General features: G+C 40.0%; 1 protein-coding gene across 6 annotated transcripts in view; it reads left to right on the forward strand.

Moving 5' to 3' along the window:
- Positions 1-23,271, forward strand: part of arhgap9 (Rho GTPase activating protein 9) — a 45,632-nt gene that overhangs the window by 2,889 nt on the left and 19,472 nt on the right. For all 6 annotated transcript variants that reach the window (XM_061043234.1, XM_061043239.1, XM_061043233.1 and 3 more), the window contains exons 2-7: positions 7,395-7,469; positions 11,461-11,801; positions 12,369-12,567; positions 13,359-13,753; positions 18,458-18,709; positions 19,979-20,068. In XM_061043234.1, coding sequence (XP_060899217.1) covers positions 11,580-11,801; positions 12,369-12,567; positions 13,359-13,753; positions 18,458-18,709; positions 19,979-20,068 — 1,158 coding nt within the window. In that variant the 5' untranslated portion in view covers positions 7,395-7,469; positions 11,461-11,579. The remainder of the gene's footprint in view (positions 1-7,394; positions 7,470-11,460; positions 11,802-12,368; positions 12,568-13,358; positions 13,754-18,457; positions 18,710-19,978; positions 20,069-23,271) is intronic.

A 23,271-nucleotide genomic window follows, 5' to 3' on the forward strand; every position in this document is an offset into this window, starting at 1 on the left:
CTTAAAGTAAATATTAATCAAAGTTTGTCATTTAAGTTTGGATCAAGTTGTTGTTGCTAATTGGTGGAGTAGAAATAACAAATGTTCCAACATGTGTCACATCCTCAATTTTCTTCACTTTATAGTCACTGCTTCCTTTCCACTAATAAAAATACAAGCTTTTAGATAAACTTCCCTCTTACAACAGACTGTAATATAAAAAAGCTGCATCATTTCAATAAATCCACTTTATAAACAATTAAATAGAAATAGTTCTGTGAATAACAGGTTTTGCTGTAATGCACAGAAAGCGTGTTTGTAATCGTTCTTTGACAGTGCAGTGGTTAGCACTGTCACCTCACAGGAAGAAGGTGGTTCCTGTTTTGTTTGCATGTTCTCCATAGGCATGAGTAAGTTCCATGGACTGTAAATATTAATGGACGAAGCCCGAGTGACGTCAGCCATCTGTTGCTTCAGGGGGCTTTGGAAGCCTGCCGTTGGCGGTTGCCATGCGAGAAATGCTGTCTCAATCTAACTTTCATTTAACCAAACACTAGGATAAGAGCTGGAGCCAAAGCAGGTCTTAAGCCTCCTGACAAACAGCTACAGCACGCCTGCCAATCAGGTCACAAACACGCCTTGTTATGAATAACTCTTATCCTTCGTAAAATAAAAACAAATGAGTTATCAAAAAATTCACCCCAGTGTGTGTCGATGAGCTAATCAGACCAATTTAGTGTTTTTGAACCAGGCTGTAAACATGTTAATTTCTGCTGTAACAGAATGTTTTTTTGAATATGTGTATGTGACTTCTGGTGCTTCAGCAGCCAGCCTCCAGCAGACTCAAACTGTGATTTTGCACTTTAACATTGGCTTCATTGTTCAACCAGAGATTTCCGCTTGGTAAGTTCCCTCTGGGCACTCCGGCTTCCTCCCACAGTCCAAAGACATGCTGGGGAGGCTAATTGGTGACTTTAAATTGCCTGTAGAATGTGCCTGATTGTTTGTCTCTATGTCTGAACTGTGATTGACTGGCGACCAGTCCAAGGTGTACCATGCCTCTCTCACCCAATGACAGGGACCGGCTGCAGCCCTGAACGGGACAAGTGGCATATGGATGGAAGTATTTAATTTTTAGAGTGGGCATACTTCAATACAGCGCAGGCACATCATCCTTTCGCCTTCATGTAGCATTTTTTAAACAATTTAGTTAGTGCAAACAGAATACTGTGTAATTTAAATGTAAAACTTTTTTGTTTATTTGTTGTAAAATGACCTCTTGTAAGCCCACCTGCAGTGCCGTCAAGGCCCATCTGGGTTTCAATTGTCGATATGAAAGAAGATTACTATAAAACAGCTATACAGTTTACAGTAGCTCCACCTACCTTCACATCTGTGCTGTTGTAATCCAGACCAGTTTAATCCTGCATTTAATATCAGTATGCAGTGGATTGTGCTTTGACTGGATTGCAGTATGCAGAATTACAGCACTACGGACATCCCTCCAGAGACAGAGAAAATAACACAGAAAAATGTTTCTCACACAAGTCTCAAACACCATTTACATTTGATAGTCAGACTCTGTTCTATTGAGTGTCATGTTAATTTTAATGAAACTACGTTTTTATTATATCTGAAATGGGTGGCCATCAAATCTATCATAACACATGTATGTCATATAATTGATGAATAGTATTCATGCAGAAGCAGTTAAAATGCCGAGCTTCTCTGAAGATGTAGTTTTCTCTTTCATTATGTTAATGTAAACCTGAAATATTTTGTTGACATCGCCTTCGTCAAACAAAACAAGACATAAGGAGATGCCAAAGTTGGCCTTTTTTTATGGACAACAATGACTAGCAAATGCAAATACTGAAAATAGTCTGAATCAAAACAGTGGTTATATATTGCAGTCCCGAAGGCTGCATTCATGCTATTAACTTAGGAGGAAATGGAAGAAAAGTCATCGTTTGGAAGGAAAAAAAAGCAGCAAATAATTGAATAAAAAAAACTTAAAGGCACCATTGGTAAGCATTGACACATCCTAACCTCTATTTATAATTTGTGTCATGGTCCTTTATTGAACAAATATCCCTTAAACCCTGTGAAAGCATCAAAGCGGTGTGCCTCTCCTCCACACTGTTTGCCCTGGGAGGTTTAGCTGCTCTTCCTTGTGCCCTGGCAGTATCGTGCTCACTTCAGCTGCACACGGCTGAAAGTGGGTCTTTGACTTGCCTGATAGCTTTTGACAGCTCACTCTCATCCCTGGTGGATCAATGGAGCTCAGCGCGCTTCATTAGAAACATCAATGTACCGCACATTCCCACAGGCTCAGCACCAACCCGTGAGCTCGCTCTGAGAGGGCTGGTTTATTTTGTTATTCTCCAAAGATCACTCTTTACTTCTGTGTGAGACTTTTTATTTTCTTCAAATGGACAAAAACTGCAGGAATATGTGGGGTTACCATGTTTGTTTCTTATGGATGCATACCGACTACCAGTACGGACTATATAGGCACAGTAGGAGCAAAAATACACCTCCATGGGATTTCAGTTTATATCACAAGGAGAAAGAAATACTTCAAAGTGCAAACATTTATTACTGAGGTTGTCTGCAGGAGACAAACCAATGAAATCGCTCTCTGGCAGGTTTAGGCGTTCAACTTTTAAAATAACATGGATATAAATCAGGTGGTTGAATAAATCAACATCTCTCCAGCCAGAAAATGTAGCTGATTGGCACAAAATCATTTCCAACATTTTTTATTTTAAGTGAAACGTTTGGAAGCCTTATTAAGAAAATGCTAAACATTGACAGGAAAGCTCTGGTAGAGGAGATAGACCGGTGAATCAGAGGTTTGATCCCCAGCTCCTCTTGTCCATTTGACAAGGTGTCCTTCAAACTGAAACCCAAATGGCTCCTGAAGGCTATGCTCTTAGTGCGTGTGTGCGTGTGTGTTTGTGTGTGTGCTAATGGAGATGATTTCAACAAAGTTAAAACGTCATCCAGTGCATAGAATGTTTGGATTCATACCTGAACCTATAATAGTATTTGGGAAGTAAAATCAAAGGCTGACCCATATATTTAATGTTGTATTTCTCATACATGAGCAAAGCTGCTTATTCAGAAAACAAGCTCTTATAATACGCTTATTTCTCTGGCTGAGCTTATTGTTATAACTCCAAGTATACTTGCAGTTTTTTTTTTCTCTACTTTTTTTCTATAAAGTGAAAAAGTTAATTAAAATGTGATGCTTGAATTAATTCTTTAAAGAAGTTAAAATGCCCCCTGAGCAATCCTGCAATACTTCCCCTAACTGGTGCGTCTAGTTGTTGTTTTTATTCAAATGAGAGAAACGAGAAGTTGAATATTATACAAGTGAACTCTCTGAAGAAGTTTGTTATGTACATGTTGATGCAGGCTGCAGGGCTCATTGTACACACAGACGTTGCGTCAGCAGCACTCGCTTGAAATCATCACATATATGAAATGTTGTTATGTGCAACAAGAACACAAGAGGCACACGTAGCAGAGACACTGGAGAGCGGAGCTGCTGTCACCATGATAGTAGAGAGCCTGAGCCAATGGCTGCCTCGCTGTCATCATCTGCTTTTTGATTGGCTCTCTGATCATTTTCACAGCTAATCAGTGAATGAATCCTGCCCACCATAGGCACTCACACAAACGCACACACACATAGACGTGCAGTCATACATGCATTGAGCCCGCCGTCACACTGGGAAACCCAGTGTGTGTTTCAGTGTCTCTCTGGTTTGATCATCAATAATTTATGTCTCTGGAAGGATGAAAGGCTGTTATGGCTCCAGGCATGCGTCTCATACAGAGAGAGAGACATCAGCGCTCACAGTTATAACTGTACATTTATAGACTAAGTGAAGCTCCTCCACATGGACGGCCTTAGTAGAACTGGTCATCAACAGAGAGTCGACGGATTTTCTCTCCTTAGTCTGCGGATTTGGAGTTCTTTGATGTCTTTTTTTTCCCACAAAATGTTGATGGATTTGTAAAAGGGTACACTGTGTAACTCTTCAAAGGTGTATCTATACTGAACAGATAAAGATAAGGAAATTTGAATAATGATCAAATAATAAGTCCATAGAAAACAGATGAAACTCTCAGCCTACTGCCCTCATCCCTAACCCATCTGACAATACACACTGAGGATATCATACGTATTGTCCTGCATACAGGCTAGACTTGTTCCAATATTGATACTTGTACTGGAAACTGCTGCTTATACTGGATTACGATACCAGTAAGAGTATCATCACCCAGTGTATGTAATGGTAGGGCCTTCAATACCACCTTAATTATGGTACTAGGTATGCCATCATCAATGAGCCCCCAAAAATCAACTTCTTAAATGTAAATAATTGTGTGACAATAAGTCACAATACAGAGTACAGTGTAAGTCAAAGATAGAAAATGTCAACCACTGTGTTTTTCCCCCACAACATTATGTTTATTTTTTAAATTAAAATCATATCTACGGTGGCCCTGAAGGTCAACATCAAAAATAGATATATTTTTTTAATATTATTATTATTATATTATATATTTTTTTTATGAACGTCAAAAACATTTAACAAAACACAAGAACATTTAACATCATGCAAATGAAGAGTTTACAAAAGACAAACATATTCCATGAGGCAAAACACATTTCAAGAAACACAAACACACATTGTGACTAATGTGTGTATTACAACTGTATGTTGTAAATATTGTAAAGCCTTGTGAGAATAGGATTCAAAGAGCCGACTTGACATTTGATACCGCTGCATTCACGCCAAACTTGCTGTCTGTTTATTTCTCAAAGTCGAAGCTCTTGAGTCATCAAACATTCACACTTCACTTTGTGATCATTAAATCTGTTTCAGGTGTGAATGAGTAAGTCTTGTCTGGAAACCGTTGCTTTGGTTTAGCATTGATTTTTAGGAACATTTCAAGGCGCTCTGCTGATTCTTCTAAGATGTTCTGCTGTGCTAAAGCTCCCTTTACCTATAATGCATGATGTGGATCAATGATGCAATACTCCACCTCACACAGTCTTACCTGGATGAAAGTTTGGACCTTAAAAAATCTTGCTGAGCTGAAAAAAACCACTGGAAGCGTGCGTGCAACAGAGCATGCACAAGAATGTACAGGAAGTGTTTGGTTGACACATGAAATGAAATCAGCCTTTTTAACTTATTTTGTGCTCAGACAGTATGCATCGTGTGGAGCCACTTTATCTGGCTTATTTCCCTGCAAAGCTTTTAGTTATACACATTCACATGTAAATACACTACAGTGTGTATGTGTGTGTGTTTGTGATTCCGGATTGGAGAGCATGCAAAAGGCCTTTGAAGTTCCTCATTCACTCCATACTCCTCTTCCCCATGTCTCATCGCTCTTTGAAGACCATGTAGCCATGATTATTAAAGACACCCCTCATTCCACTTCAAACGTATGGAATGAATATGGATATGATAACGACACCAAAGTTTCCACCAACAGCACCCCTCACTCCACGATCATGATGCTTTGACAGGCTCGGTGATCTTTAACAATCTCTGTGGGAGCCGAGTTTCACGATTCTTTGGAGCTTCATGAACATTGCGATTTCTTCTATCTCTTTTTTTTTTTTTTTTTTTTTTTCCATTAGGCTTGCCCTCACTTCTGGCATCATCTCTGTATCCTTATCAAGCCTTGTAGAGGCTTTCTGAACACCCTCTGCCTGTTTCTTCCACCTACCATATAATTTATTACATGGTAATTTGCATTCATCATCATATCTCTCTCTCACCCCGCCCTCCAGCGACAAGAGCGTTTTCAAGGGTGTCATGGTAGCATTAGCAGCAGGTGGTTTGCATGCATGACTTAGTCCATGAACTACATATTGTTTATACTTCATACGACCGCCTTTTTTCCAAAGCACACCATGTTTCTATACCTCATGCGGATCACATTGTGCCCTTGAACATGTCATGTGATTTTACGCTGCTTTGACAGAAAGAGAAGTCCTCCCCGCTTATAAAGAATAGTTTTAGGCTCATGGCTTGTCTTCTCTTGGATGTTTGACCTTCACTGTGCAGAATGTGATGATCTGTGTGCCCAGACAAGAGTTTGAGCTGTCACAGCTGTCTTAAATTTTCCAGAATTTCCTTGAAATCCAAAAGGATGTTTATTTTTTTAACCAATCTATCTTGCACGGACTGTCACCCTGTATCTGGCTGCTCTTTGAAAATAAAGTCATTTTGTAGGTATTTCTTTCTGCTGTGCTCAAGTAAATAATTTCCTGGTAAGCATTAAGAAATCTTCACGACACATCCTTTACTCAGAAGGATGCATCCCTTCACTGTGATGGATTATCAATCTCAGCTCTAAAAGAATTCCTGTACCAAAATGTTGAAGAGAGATGATCTCTGCCTCCTGGTAGTTGGGAGGTTAAATGTAAAAAAAAAAATTATATGCAATTTGGATAATGTTTGCCTCAAACATGCTAAACCATCAGGAGAGCCTTTAATCTTTTAAAGTCTTTAATCCTATGGCCTCTCAGGGTCGTTGATAGCACTAAAAAAATATAAAAATTCTAGTAGTGTTGCATCACATCATACGTTATATGAAGCGTTTTATATACAAATTTAGCCGGTTATTGCCACTTATAGACTTCTTTGAAATCCTGAGATGATTTCTCACCACCATCCATTCGGTACATGCGCTAACTCTGTGGTGGATCTCTGACCGGTGCACCCCCATGGATTTGGGTCTCATGAAAAATAAAAGTTTTGACAAAAAAATATTCAAAATAATGTTCCACTATTTTTTAGCCTCCTGTCAGTCATGGGTCCTTAGAAACATGCTTTTCTCCCCCATATGACGCCACTAATCTCTGATGAGACCAGTCAACTGTATGTGTGGATCAATAGCAGGATCGATAAACTGGGCTGCTGGTTGCTTTGTATGGTCAGCAGCACACATGTCCTGTCTCTCTCTGTCCCTCCCTTTTGTCATGTTCCTCTTTCTCAAGTTCAAACACGGCTTGTTTACATGGATGGGTCATCTCTTTGATACTGTCACTCCCTCTGCTTTTCACTCTGAAGCAAAATACTGCGCTGTATGAGGGGAGGTCAGCGGGGGTTCAGTGAGTGGAGGCCGGATAATTTCTCTGCATAGGATTAACTGTGTGTGTGTGTGTGTGTGTGTGTATGAAAGAGAGATTGCGAGCGAGTTTCTGCTGGAGCGAGCTGCTAGCTCGCGTTAAATTTAGTGGTTTTCTGCCCCACCTTTTTCCGTAACCAATCTATGTTTTCTCTCTAATCTTAGACAGTCAAATATCTTCTACTGGAGGGCCATTATTTTAAATACATTTTAATATTTTCATTATATTGTATTTTTGTTTTGTTTTGAAGGCACAGATCGCCGTTACTGCAGAGTAAGCTGGGGACCAAACTGGGATGTAGAAACAGCTTCACTTCAGGACCATGGTGAGTTGCCCTCTTTCTCTCTCTCGCTCTCTCACTCTCTCTCTCTCTCTCTATTGCATGCATGCACAAATGTTTACTCATTTGTCTTGGTCTCACTCTGCCTTGCATGCTCACACACTTAGAGCTGCAGAGAGCGCACTAAAGCAAACAGAAGCACTCCGTTTCTCTCTCTTCTTTGACAGTTTTTCATGCCCTCTCCATTTGTGTTGTTGATACAACAACATAAGCCCTGCACCCTCAGCCCCCTGGCACACACTATCCTTGTCGTGGCAGGGTGCCGTTGTCTGTCTCTGACACCATATGGGCCTCTCTGTATGTTTGGGTTTGTGACGCCAGTGCCCTCTGCACTGCCATCTGACCTGCAAACACAAACACAGCCTGGCCTCATTTTCACTTTTTTAGATCTCAATTTGATGTGGTCGCTATCTATTTTCATAGTAAAAAAACACACATTTGTTTTTATCTGGAATATATATATATATATTCTTCCTATGTCTTGTGATATAGCCTTTTTATTTTCAATCGTAAATCAATAAAATCCCTTTGACTAAAATCTTGAGTCTTACTTGTGACCCTGTTCGTGACTGATCCTGTCTCCCCTTTAGCAAGGAGTCAGATTTTTACCCAAAGTGTGCATCATCAAGAGCCTCCACTCTGAATAATGCAACTAGGGACTTTCACCCTGCTATAGCAGCCTAATTTGCACATGCCAGATAAAGCCTCTTGTGCCCATGACATGATGATCCACACAATTGAACTATATCCTTTACTCAACACATTTTCTGGTTAGATAAAGCCTCCCTTATGAATGTATTCTGTGTTCAGTGTGTTCTGTTGAGCGAGCAGGAGAAACAAAAAAAGGAACACAGGTGTGCAGCGGCAGCATCATATACTATAGCTCATCCTCTCTGTGCAGAGAGAGTAATTTATGGACAGGTTGCATGAGCAGACTCTGCCGCTGTGTTTGTTTGGCCTTATTTGAAACCCACCGAATGATGCAATTCTTTTCTGCCCATCTGCAGCACTAAATGACACATTACTGAAGTCATGCAGCAGGCTTGTTTTAAGTCAAACACAACTGCTACTAACTGCTTCAAGGCTTTGTGGTAATTAAAGCTCCTCACAAAGCTGCACATGCAGTCAGACAGGGAAACTGAGAAGCACGTAGCTGCTGTGTTGAAGTGAGCACAGCACGAAAAGTTCCTTTGGCTGTCGACATTTAAACTGCCGAAGATGATTTACAGTGCATCAGAAAACGTAATAGTGAGACAGAGAGGATATGACCCAAACTGTGGTTTGTATGTGCATGAAGCTTCCTGTGTATGAAGCTTCCGTCTACCTCTAGCCTCTGCCTCTGTCCCTCATGAGGTTAGCTGCTGTTCTCAGAAGAGTGTTTTTTTAAGCAGATTATGAAACTAGTTCAGCTCACCACGAGTAAAAAGAAGTTTATCCCATAATTATTTCAATGTATGCCTTTATTTTAACTGAGAAAAGATTATATCAGATTACACATTACTGTCAGCTTCTCCTGAGATCTGTATTCCATCACAAGGATTCCCCAGAGGAAAGAAAGAATAAAAATATAGCACCATAATACAAACACAGTCAAACATTTATTCATTAAAAGATATACTTCTAGCACTTGCCAGCTGGTCTTTGATATATTAGGAAATGTAATGAGTCAGTCATATTCGTTTTTGCATTTCTGATATCAAGGAGAAGAAGTTTTCATACCATAGAAGTCTGAAGTTGCCTGGTCGAGCACCGGTCAACAAACCTCAAAGCTTTTTTGTTTAGAGTCCCCTTATTGGATACATACCCTACTCTTTTTGCAATACTTGCTATGTATATTTTTTTTTTGTTTGATATATAATGAGTTTTGGATGAAAAGTTTGTAGCGTGTTTATTTGTGCTCCAGTAACCTCACAACTTAAGAACATATGCCATTTCATTCGTGCAATATGGATGAAGCAACCCTCAGCAATTGTCTGTCTAATAGCCTGTATTTATGTTGTTGTTGTTGTTGTTGTTGTTGTTGTTGTTGTTGTTGTTGTTGTTGTTGTTGTTGTGATTTTTGAACTATTTTTATTCTGCTCCATAATAAAGTACCCTGCATTTAGCTTCCCAGCTATAGCCAGGCAGGCAGGCCTCAGCTCAATCATATGCTGGTACAGAGGGATTTTACTGGAGAGCTCTGTGTCCGTGGAGGTCACAGATTCCTGCCTGTTCTTTAATAACAGTGGGATTATTAAGGTTCAGTCAGCTAACCCTGCCCTCCCTTACATCGCCTTCACATGGCTCACAACTCCATCCAGTATCATCCTTTCCTCCAAGTCTATAGGCTTCTCTCCTTTTTATTACCCACCCCGACTTTCTGCTCATTTTGCTCTCTTTTCTGGTTCATTTATACTTTTTCTTCTTCTTTAATCCCATTAATCTACAGTTTCTTATTCCTCTGCATCTCTCACACCCACGGTGATAACATGCATTTTTTTTATTTTCAGGGTTGTCTCTCTTGTTTACCGCCTCTCTTCTTGTCACCCAGACTGATACGGGTTGGGTCTGACTGTGACTAAACACTGTTGCTAGGTGCCGAGGGATGTTCCCCTTTCTGTGTGTGTGTGTGTGTGTGTGTGTGTGTGTGTGTGTGTGTGTGTGTGTGTGCGTGTGTGTGCGTGTGCGTGTGTGTGCGTGTGTGTGCGTGCGTGTGTGTGTGTGCGTGCGTGTGTGTGTGTGTGTGTTTTTGTGGTGGTGGGTGGGTGCATTTTTTGTGCGAGCTGTATCGCTATGTGTCTGGCAAAAAGTTGGATGTTCTCTTATGTAAGCGGGTCTTGGCGGGGTAGAGCAGGGGTTTAGCTCGGGGATGCTGGCTCAGGTGGAGAGATGGAGACAGATGCTATTTTGGGTAAACTGCACTCCTCCTTGCATCCTCCAAACGCATGAGTTAGTCACTCACACGTGTCTCTGAGCTCCACCAGGATGAAAGGACAATGAAAAAGTTGTTTACTGGGGAACTATTTGGGAAACTTCTTCCTCATTCATGTCTGTCAACTCTTGCATAATAAAATTAGCGTTTTATTAATTTGAGGATATTTGCTAAAGCAGTCAGTTACTTCTGTGTAGTGCGAAAACATAAAAAACTCAAGAGATTATTAGATATACAAAATCAACAACATGACCAATTCTATTATTTCAGTATCTTATATTGAGGATGTGGTCCATTGTGCTCTCTCGCTCTCTCGCTCTCTCTCGCTCTCTCGCTCTCTCTCTCATTATATACAGAGTGTATATTAGAGGTGGAAAAAATAAACAGCGGGAGTGGAAAACCACAAAAGAAGTGGAAAGAGCAATATATCGTTGTCCTGTCTCTCGTCAAACAATTACTGAATTGCTGATGCCAAGTATCGATATATATATATCGTTTTTAAATGGCACTCTCAAAACATTCCAATGGCCGAGTTGACTCACTGTGTCACTACCTCATGACTCCTCACATGGCGCTTATGAATAGAATGAGGGTAATGCGAACAGAATTTAATTCAAAGAAGAAACAAGATGGCTGGATAATGTTGGACATGTTGGACACCAGTGAAAATAATTTAAGGGATGCATGTTGATTTATGTGCGTCAAAGGGACTGCAGTGGTGACGTTGTTTAGCAGAGGCTTTATCCGTTTGATCTAATGTCCAACCAACAGTGAGAAACACAAAGATATTTGTTAGCAAAGATATGATAATGAGAAAGCAGAAAATCCTATCTTCTGAATAGCAATGATGTTTTACGGGGAAATAACATGAAGAGGGGGAAAAAAGAGAATATGTTTGTAATGACGTCATATTTGTCGATGATTGACCCAGACTTTCATTTTTGTCACTAAAAGGATTCATGTTCTCTCTCTTTAAAACCTGCACTAAGCATTATATCATTGTCCTCCGTCACAGCCTCTGTAATCTCTCTCTTTCTGTCCATTTCTCTCCTCTGTCTGTATCAGAGCATGGCACTGTCCTGGCTCCAGCATCTCCTGCCCTGTCCTAACCCGACCAGTATCACCAGTATCCACTGTCAGCACACTTCCAGCAGAGCTCTCTGAACGGGACCGTGTGAAGGGTCATGCTGTCTGGGACTTGGCGGCGTTCTGTAGGGCCCCAGCATTCTCCTGCAGCACCAGTGATGACGTCCGCGGGGGTGACGGTGTGCGGGGTCCCCACTGGAACGGTGGTCCTCGAGGCCCAGTATGACTACAACTACCGCGGGGCTGATGGACGGCAGGTCTGCATCAGGGAGGGCGAACGGTTCGTGCTCCTGAAAAAGACCAACAATGACTGGTGGCAGGTGAGGAAACAGCTGATCTTTACTCGGTCTCGTGGGGGTGTAACGTGATTTTAAAAAAAAAATGGACTGTAATCTTTAGATTCCTTTGGAAATATTTATTTTTAACGAAGGAAGACGCTTGCAAAATGTGTGTTTGAAACAGAATCCGAAATGCTATATGTATGATCAAATATGATATAAGATGTTATAAGAATTGATTTTGAAGCTGACATTTCAACCTCCGCTCGGTCAATGAGATGTTCTTTGATGCTGATTTCTTTAAGCCTCGCACTGTAACATGATATGTGAGAGTGACCTCTGACATCCAGCATGTAATAATGTATACCATCAAATCCCCAATTTGAAGATGGACCATTAATCTTGTGGGGAAAAAAATATAAATTCTGTTTTTAGACAGAGAAGATGTGGGTTTTTATCACTGAATCTGTTTAAATCAGAAAGCTGCAGCATCAAATATTTCTGCCTCAGACCTCAGCTGTGTTTTGCGTTGATCTCTGGTTGAACTTAGTGGATTCATGTAGGAGGAAAAATCAAATGCATATGATGAATCTGTTTTTTCTTTGACAGGTGCGGAGGATCGGGGCAGCTAGTAAAACAAAGCCACTATATGTTCCTGCTACGTATGTGACAGAGGTGCCAATCGCCCCGATGCCCTCGCCGCAGCGCCTGGTCATGTCTTCCTCGCTGAACTCCAACCTCAGGATCCTGCCGAGGGTGTCCCTCAGTCCCAGCCCAACAGGAACTAACTACAGTGAGCATCATCAAGGTAAAGACAGAGAGAGAGAGTGTGTACATTCAAAACACTACACATACATATTCATATTTTAGAGTAAAATGGACTTGAAAATATTGCAGATTTGCTTTTAGCTAGAACCTAAGATAAGATATACTTTATTGACCCCAGGGGGGAATTAGCCTTGACTTTAGTGTAAATATACAGCTCAGTGCAATGTATGTACGGGTACTATGAAGACAAACAACACTAAATACAGACCATCGTGAAAACAAATCAAGCATATTGAGCATAAACTTCTAGGGATATAGGGATAGGATTGATTTTACATTTTGGATTGATTTTATTTCAGTTGTGGTGATTGTAGAGAAAGCTTACCTTCCAAATTTAGATGTTCACTGTTTCAGCTAAGCCCCATCAGTCATTTCAAAGCTACTTTTAGAAAACACAAATGTTTAAAGCTCTTGAAAATAAGAAGATTTGATCTTTTTAGTATTTGGCAGTAATGCTACTAGAGAGTCCTTATAGTCAATATGACAAATGAGAGAGGAAATCTCAAAGTGCATCAGTAACTGGGCTGCCTGAGTCGAAATCAGTTTAAAAATCTCAACATGTATTCAATTTGAGCTGTGTAATCCTGAGAACTTCTTTTCATTATTTTGGATCTTGATATTAAATATACCAGGGTAGCTCTGTTTTGAAGAGACTAATAGAAACTGTTTTTCCATATTAAATACAATACGGTTATGTTTTAACTTTAGCTGTCTTGCTAGGTGACTTATAATGGACCTGTTTCAAAAGAATGTTTTACATTCCTCCCTCAGTGAACAAACCCTTGTACCGCTCAATGGAAAACCTCAACTCCAACAGTGCCTTCCAGGGTGCCAACAACACCACCGGTACAGGCGGAGGCCGCTTTCCTACGCTTCCCCTCTCTGGATTTAGCTTTACCCCCAATTCTCCGAGCTCCACGTCAGGACACCTCATGGTGCCAGGGTCCCCTGCAGCCTCAGCGCCAGATACAGCACCAAGGAGCCCCAGGGGGGTGCCCATGATCACTCGCAGCCAGAGCTCCAGCAACCTGCCAGAAAACCTGACGGAGAACACTTACGACGAGGTGGGCGGGGGACTCGGCAGTCGCGTCAACCACAGGGTTCCCAAAAAGTCCTGCAGCCAGTGGGACATGGTGGGAGGGTCAAGCAAGAAAACCCATCTTCAGGTAGGAGAAGACCGTCATTAAAAATCTCAAACAGATGTTAAAAAGAAAAGGTTGAGTCAGTAGCAATGTTTGTTGCAGATTGTAAACACAACATTCAAACTTGGCCCCTCCTCCTGGGCTCCTCGCCTCCAGAAGAGCACACTCACTGCAGGGTTAGCATGTACATTTACTTCTTGTTCCTACACTGCAAGCTACTTAAGACAATGACATTTGATGTAATGTTAAAGCTGGAAATTTTGCATGCTAGCCCAAGCTAAACACTGATGTTTGGGACCTGCCTGTCCAACATAAAGCAGGCCATCTCTGGGTTGCTGTGGCTCAGCGAGTCGATTCGGTCGTCACTCAACCGGAAGGTTGATCCCCAGCTTCTGCAGCAACATGTCTGATGTGTCATTGGGCAAGACTCTTAACCCGAAGTTGCTCCCCCTGCTTCGTTGGCGGCGTGTGAAAGTGTATGAATGGGATCAATTCCTTCTGATGGTCACTTTACATAGCAACCTCTTCATAGCAACTTCTATCATCAATGGGTCTGAATGGGTAGGTGTGACTAGAAAAGCGTTATACAAGCTCAAGTCCTTTTACCATTAAACTCTGCGTTCACAGGTGAAAGCCAACCCTAGTTTCTCCCTTGTTTTGGAATTAGCTTCATCCGCTTAGTTTTACGCCTCACTATGATTATATTTCCTCTTCTTTGCCACTACGTCCACAATATGTGCCGTTTTTGACTGGTGTCCAATAGCTGAATTCTGTACACAAAACTGACCTGCGCACTCTGCAGACACAGTCACCACCACACATGTATGTAGTCCTGTGATGATTGATCATCATTACTTTTTTATAAGTCTAAATTTGATTTTTTTTTTTTTAGGAAAAAAATACAGACTTTAATCAGAGGAGTTTGTCCAGTGTACGTGGAAACGAATAATTCAATATATGTTAATACTGATGAAATGAGGAAAAAAAAGCAGACGTTATGCTTGATCTACGTCTGTACTTGACCTTAATAATCCTCCCAAAGCAGCAATCAAGATAGCATAGTAGTGACGTCAGAGCCTCCCTGTTTTACATCAAAGAGGATTAAACAAGACGCTCTTGTTAAGGGAAAAACTGAAGGTTATCTGTCTGTCTGCCTCTGGGAAATCTCCCACAGCTGAGTTTTCAAATCTCTCCAGAAGGAGTTTCTGCTGAACTGTGCATGCAAAGGTTACTTCTGACTACAGAGAACCAGGATCCAAGAGGAAATGACAGGGCTCTTTTTTTCTATCTCTCATTCTCTGGTCCTCCTTGTATCTGTATCCCTGATTAACTTTCTCTCTGGGACCCTCTTTATGTGAGACTTAAATACCAGTGTGCAGGATTATTACAGCCACATTCAGGTCAAAACTCTCAGATTGTCATTACACTACCCCACTCTCATGTCATATTTCTGCAGCCTGAGTTTTAAAGTGCAGCCATAACGATGATGAATTTGAATTTAAAGTGTTCCTCCAGGGGGCAATAACTACATTTTAGCTTTAAAAGATAAGAAGGACTGATTTACAAGTACTAAAAGGAGGCATTTATGCAACGTCTGCCTTAATCTGCTCATTAGCTACAGGTCCACAAGTATGTGAACATGAGTGAAGCTGAGCATCTCATGCCAAAACAAAAGGCATCGAATGGAATGTATAAAAAAAAAAAGATTTCTTCAAGATACTAAAACCCGGGGCGCTGGTTTCACAGTGGTTAGTGCGCACGCCCCATGTACTGTGTGTAGGCTGTAGTCCCAAGCGAGCAGCCCAGGTTCGAATCCGACCTCTGGCTCCTATCCTGCATGTCATTCTCCATTCTCTCTCTCCCTGATTTCCGACTCTTTCCACTGTCCTGTCTCTCAAATAAAGGCACAAAAAGCCCAAAAAATACAATGATACAGCAGATATCCGATTATCTGAAAAATACAAAGTGCTGCTGAAGAGTAAAGTGCAGGATGAATTTATTCACTGCAATTTGTGTCAGTTTCACCTCTTATCATGCTTCATCTCCTAACGTTTTCATGGCTGTCCAACAATCTCCCGCTGACCTCATCTTCTTATTTTATCCTGCTGTCACCTTCTTCTTTGGCTTTCTGTTCATGTTACCGTCATTTATGTCATAAGCACCACGAGGAGGACTCATGAAGTACTGACGTTGTGGGTCAAATTGACATGGAAATCCGTAATATCGATATTTGGCACCAGCAATTTGATAATTCAATCACAGTAGAGAGGATGACGATATGTTGTCGTATCAGTATTTCGTCCTACCTCTTATCATTCAGGTAGAAACAAAGAGATGTAGTCCAAGTACAGGGTATCCATTTTATGGCAAAATAGTGTATGAGACAGTAAATGCAGAGAGAAAAAGTAATACACAGCAAAAAAAAAAACTATATTACTATACCAGACACAATACAGCAATGATCAGTTCTCATGACCCTGGTCATAATCCTCTCTCCCTCATGTCAGTGTGTGAAACAGTCAGAATGAGTTCAACCACCTGTGAAGATGGAAGGAAGTGTCTGAAATAAAGGTCAACAACTGAGTCAGCGACATGTGAACCCAGACAGGAAATGATGGTGAACGATGCTCTGAAAACACAGTTTTTCATATTTTAACATGCAATGAATTCATGTGAAAATGACATTTTTTGAATAATATTTTTATCAGAAAGAATATTGTATTGTTTTAATTTAATGGCATATTCATACATAGTTCTCAACATAATTTCATGTATATGTGTTTATTCAGATATCTGGATAGTGATATTTTACCTTTAGCACCCTGTAAGACAGTTTTTATTGGACCCCTCACACAGGAGACATTCTGACATGTCACTGCAGGAGAGACGTATCTAATAACATTACTGACGGCTCCATTAAATGTCAGTTTGAAAGTAATCCCTGCAAATGAGCCAGTACACACACAGCAGCAAAGCGCTGACAGTGGTACATAAATAATGTGCAGCAGCATTGCTTGATGTTATTAGTTACACCTGCTGCAGGACGTATCTGTTTCTGCATGCACAGGTGGTTGAATCTCCAGCCAAAATAGAGAAACAAGTATCGGTAAAAATTAGCTTTTAAAGGCAGTAAATTAAACAGAGACTCACTGATACATGCGTTTCTATTGTTTGAGTAGTTTTCTTTTAGTGCGGAAGTTTGAAGGAAAAATGTAATTAATTCATTCATTTCATGTTTCTCTGTATTACTTTCACATCACTTTGTTTGGTGCCAAAAGAGAAATAAAACAGTAAATACTTTTGGTGTTAGTGAATTATGTCTCAGATATATTTTGTGGAAGGATGATCTCACATGCGTATCTCTTCAATTTATTTAATTGGATTTGTAAACGTCCCATCTTGTATCTGTACCTTTAGTCTGTACCTTTAGTCCTCTCTCAGGGAGAGCACGTTTCCATAAACTCTGTCTTAATCCACAGTCTGAGGGGTTATTCTGTAGCGAGAGGCGGGGGATTTGATTTGTGTCTCTACTTTAAACAGTGAGATGTTTAAGTTCAAGGCACTGCTTGGTACTTGTGGTGTTTGTTATGTGCCACTGTTCTAAGCATACACTCAATCTGGTTCACATGTCAAGCATGTTAGGACTGTATGTACTGTATATACCAGAACATACTTACAGCATACAGAACAGACTGTTCATGTACTTTTGGTTGAGATAAGGAAAAGTCAGTAGAGTTGCACACAAACACAATTATTCAGAGCCAAATGAGTAGACATGTCAACATGAGCACAAACAGAGTAGAAAACACCAAGTGAAGGATAAACCAGCGAAGCCCACCAAAGACCAAAACCTTCAGTCTATTAGATCAAAACATTTAAGCGACTGAGGTGGAATAGTATTTTTGCCAGATAACACGATGTAACATGGCTTTTATATTCACACTATCCTGCTTTTAAAAAAACTCTGAATTAACCTACGGCTGAAAGTAGCCTCAAACAATGGTTTTAACTAATATTTTAATTACTTTCAATAAAATAGTGCAGTGCCCAGCTGTTTCAAGCAATAACTTTGATATTGATCAAATATTAAACTTCATAGTTTTTTCCATGTATATATACATAACGTCTTTAGAAAGGGATAAGCTTGGAGCTAAGGACCACAGATACAGTTATCTAGTTGTCATAAGATGAAAAGTAATGAGAGATACACTGGGGCGACAGTAACTTTTGGGGTGGCAGTAACTCAGTCTGAAGGGACTTGTGTTGGGAACCGGAGGCTCACCGATTCAAGACCCTGTGCCAGACCAAAATATGTAAGTTGGTCCGAGCTGGAGAGGTGCCAGGTCACTTCCTGAACACTGCTGAGGTGCCCTTGAGCAAGGCACAAAAACCCCAACAGCTCTGACACGCTCCCTGTGTAGCAGTGTGCAGCATGTCCACAGGTCGTTTATGTGCATGTGTGTATTTTTTACTGGTTTCTTTATTTGTGTCAACAATGGAGTTCTATGGCTGTAGAACAAATGTGGGATTTATTTTGTAACAATACAATGAAGAAGAATAGGGTTAGGGTTAGGTTAACTTACCTTTAAGTTATCTTTATTGAATCTATGTCATACTGGTTTGATACAAATTTGTCTAATTTATTTTTCCTTCTGGTCCACTTTTTGTACATCTGTACCCCTCTCCATCTCTCTTCCTCTTTTCTCTCTTTATCTTTCTGCCTACCAGGTCCCCACAGAGTCATATCTGTCCCAGCTTTCGTGGCAAGACTCCCCTCTTTACAATGAAATGCAGCCAGAGAAACGTCTATCGCAGCAGGAGCCGCCTTGCCCCGCCCCCGGTCAGCAGCCTCTTCAGGCCCTGGACTTGTGGGAGCAGTACTGCGACACATCCACCGGGAGAAGCTACTACATCAACACCATCACCAAGGAGAGGTCGTGGAAACCCCCTCGAAGGGCCCGTGTGCAAACCAACGACAAGGTTAAGCCTGAAACAACGCTGGTGTTCATTCATTACTGCTTCCTTTTCTCTTCAATATTTTACTAAAATGACTTTCAATTTTACAACGTGGGCATATTCATAGCGTGATAAAAGTGGGTTTTTCCAAACGAGAGGATAGAAAAAGGGTCAGGATGCAGAGTAAAAGAGTTTTCTCATTTATATGCTCACAAAGTTTGACTGTATCAGCAATAAAAGAGACCTTTATAGCCAAAAACTTCACAAAAGAGAGGACCAGGCTGGAATATTTTCTCTTTACTCAGACATGCAGTGATGCAGTGAAGAGTGCAAACACAGTGATCACAGGACAGGTGAAGTGGAGTTAACGTGGGGAGACTCGTATATGAGTCAGAGTGATAGTTACTCTAGATATTCTCACTTTGCCATGGGGTCACATTGAACTGAACACTTGCTAAATATGAAACAGTAGGTGTGCAGACAGCTTAAAAGGAGTATTTTAACTAGCTTATATATTTGTTGCTTGGAGTTAGATAGAGAAGATGAATACCACTTTCACATGTGTCATATGTTAAACCTACGTAATAGAGATGACAACGAGATGATAAGCTATGTTTAACACAGAGATAAAATAAACTAAATCCACCTACCAGTAGTAAAAAGCTAGCTTAGTCGCACTCTATACGTCATTTGACAACTCTGTACTAAACAAATGTGCACAATTACTTATCCTTTACGGGGAGTTATGTGCCTGAAATGTGCCAGGCAAAAGAACACGAGGAAATGAATGCTAGCTTCCAGGAAGTAGTCAGCAAATACAAGTAGCAAAATACAAAATGATGCTAGGCTATTTGTTGTTTTTTAGTGAAGCTAACTTGCTGCTAGCGATTCCTGGAATAATAGCAGACTGATATAAGACTAACTTTTTTGACTCTCAAGAAAGAGTATAAGTATGCAATATTTTCAAGTATTCTTTAGCTCTTAATGAAACACTTGGATAGTATAACATTTTATATAGCATTAAAACTAAAGTTATTATTATAGACAGAAAGCTTTAAATCTGGAGATATGAGATATTTAACCTTAGCTGATGAAAATGACTAAATACCACAAATTTACAACGCAGTGCATTCATAAAGTAGTTAATTATTGTGAAGCTTATCTCCAGTCTATTTAAAAAAAAAAGGGGTGGCTTCAAAAACAGTGTTTATAAGAGGCAGTTATTATTTTCTATTCAGACGTTTCCTTTTTCACAATGTGTTGGTTTTTTTTTTTCTTCTCTTTCTCTCACAGGTCAGTACAGTACAACCTCAGACGTTTCCACGGGAAACCAGTCATCTGTCTCTACCACTTGCTGAAGCTGGCAATGGAACTATGCACAGGGTAAGACGACTGTACGTCTATAATCCAGTCAAATTCAGCCTCTGGGATGACATTTTACATGATTTCGACGACTACAGTACAAATTACTTTGCTGACTAGTTTCCAGTTCAGACTTTTATTGGTCCAATGCATGTCCTATGCACAGGGAAATACTTTTGGTACCTATCCAGCCAAGAAAATAAACACATTTATTTACAAAAAATACATTTTAAAAACAAGAACTACAAAGTGAGAGAGTGACAGTTTCAGTGAGACAAAAACACAATCCTGCTCATTTCCACTAATATTAATCCATCTTCAGTGTATTACCCAGAGTGCACACAGAGTCCGGACCAGCAGTGTGTTCCAGATTAAAGCAGAGAGAAATGCTGAGCGATGCCAAATTAAAAAGGGGGGATTATATCTTTTAAGTTTACCGACTGACTCGCTGCCTTGTTTATTTATTTATTTATATATCTATCTGCTGCCTCCTGACGCACACTTCCTCTCCAATGTTGTTTTTGTCGTGCTAATCCCTGAAGGAAATAACAAAGTTACTCCTCCTGATCCGATGCAGATGAGCGGAAGCCATTAGAGCCACACAGAGGGAGACATAGGACTGTTTTTAAATCCAGATCATTACAAACATTTCTACATTTAGACCACTCATCAAGACCCAAATCATCAGCTGACCTCACAGATGTCGTCACGGCAAAAACTTCCACTGTTTCATTTATTTAATCTTTCCTGATTTCGGTGTTAATACGCTACAAGAGAGGAAGTACATCTGTTATTTCCAGATTTGGGATTTCATGAAATAGAATTGACCTGTTCACTGAATCAATGACGACACCTACGTTATAAAGTGATGCATGAGCCAGATTGTTTGAGATAAGCATTTTGCATCTCAAGGTTGTGTTGCCTCAGCGTTGCGTCAGTGTTTCAAATTTAATGTTGCTCATCAAAAAAATACGCACATGATCAAAGCAGTGATTCCCCCATCAAGTCGGCTGCAGATGCATTCTGCTGACCTATATGTGTCACTTTTTATTCTGTGCAACATGTTTTACCCAACAGGAACTTCAGCTGTGATATATAATGCAAACTGCACACCACATTTAATGACCCAGGTGTTAAAACCTGAATGACCCATTTTACCTGTGAGCGCACAGCGTCCTGTTCTTTGTGAGCTCATGTATGAACAACTTTCCATAGTCAATACATACGTTTGTAATTCGATGTGCTTAAATAGTATTTTCAGGTACTAGCAAATGACCATTGCTTGTATTTTCTTTTAAATACATTCAAGAGGGAGATTGTGTTTTTCTCATCAACATGTTGTATATTATTGACAGATCCTAAATTATTAATTTCTTAGTCAATTAACAGAAAAATTATTTTGATTGTCTATTAAACTCTCAAGTTGATATTTGAGCAAAGAACTTCAACTTTTCCCACGGTTTAGCTTCTTTAAATATGAGGATTTGGTACTTTTTTTCTCTTTGATATTGGTATACACATTTGCATAATTAGAGGCGTGGCTGAGTAGGAGGCTTAAGGCAGGCACACACACACACACACACACACACACACACACACACACACACACACACACACACACACACATTTCAACATTTCATAAGAGAGAAGAAGAATAATATACAGTTATTATTAGCATGCAAACTTACCACTGCAATTACTTTACTTTTGTAGTTTAAACAGATATTTTTGTATTTTCTCTTCAAATCAACAAAAACGTCATATATGTAAAGTATAAAACGTGAAAATGCTTCTTGCACACTAAGGCAAGTGTATGCAAGGACCCCTATATTGAATAAGCGTCTGGTGAGGACCCTCCTTTTGTAACATTTCTTTAAATCCTTGAACAGTACAGGGATCCTTATTTTTCTTAACAGTCGTGAATCTTCATTATTGCTTCATTTCATTCAATGATTTATTGTGTAAAAAGTCTGCTATAATGTCTGTCTTAACAGTAATCAACAGTAATAGTAACAGTAAACATGTTTGTTTGTTTTTTTAGACTTTTTCTCTCTTGTCATTCATTCATGACATTGAATCTGAATTGAATTTGGTTTGGTCATTTTCTTAATTGAAAGATTGGCATGAAAAAAAAACACATTGAATTTGATTTTCAGTGATAATTTACATCTAAAAACTCATACATTTCTCCCCGTCATCCCTCCAAGTTTCTCCAACCCTCCTAGTGCTACTTGACGACCCCCACTTTTAATTTAAAAAACCACTCCATACACATCTGTTGTTATATTAACAGAACAGTAACAGCCCATACAATTTCATCTTATAGCTCTAGAAAGTGCTATTCATTTTAAGTCGTTTCATTTTTGACTAATTTACCGCACAATACTCAACTGACTTTTTCTGTAAAATAAAAAGTGTTAAGTCTTAACCTAAGAGCTCTTTTTGTTGAACTCATGCAACCATAGTGTTTGACTGCTGACTGCTGACAAAAGCTGTTGGTTGACTGTGGTTTATGTGTCGCTGTTTGCAACGTTTTGGTGTGAGTATTTTCAGCTGCTTTGTATGAGAATGATTGTGCCGGCTGATAAATGCAGTTAGCTTCCCTTTAAAATGGGGAAGTAAATGCAGCCTGTGAGAGCAGGGAGAGGTGAAGGTTTCTTTTTTTTTTTTTTACACTTTGACATTCAGTTGAAAGGTGTCATGACATGAAACTATTGACTGCTGGGGACTAAAACTTGACTGAAGAAACAAGAGTTGGTCTCTATTGTAAAACTGGGTCACTACTGAACATGTACACCTCCGCTGTAAGTTTATTTTAACTTCTTACAATATAATTTTTAACTGCTAAATTCTATTTTCACATCATTGTTGGTGTGAAACTACAAACATGTAAAATACTGTAGTTTGCTCACTTGGCTTTTCATTCTAAACATTTAGTGTTTGTTTCAGTGTTACTGAACAACGGCAGCGACCGACTGTCTCTCATTGACTCCAGTTGGATAAAGCCCATGCATGTCTCAGTGGGTACCTCCGTGCCGTTGTAATCAATCAAAAGACATTTTTAGGTAGCAGAATGTTAGCGGGGCAGGCGGGTTGTTTCAGCATTGCTGTTGGCGTAAATCTATCTTAACTGAAAACTTTTGTCAGCATCCTGTTTTAACACGTGGGTGAGAAATTGACCCACATTGTTGCCATTTTGGGTCAAATGAGTTTTAGTCGCTCAA

The sequence above is a fragment of the Labrus mixtus genome, chromosome 7 (assembly GCF_963584025.1).
Source record: "Labrus mixtus chromosome 7, fLabMix1.1, whole genome shotgun sequence".
NCBI lineage: Eukaryota > Metazoa > Chordata > Actinopteri > Labriformes > Labridae > Labrus > Labrus mixtus.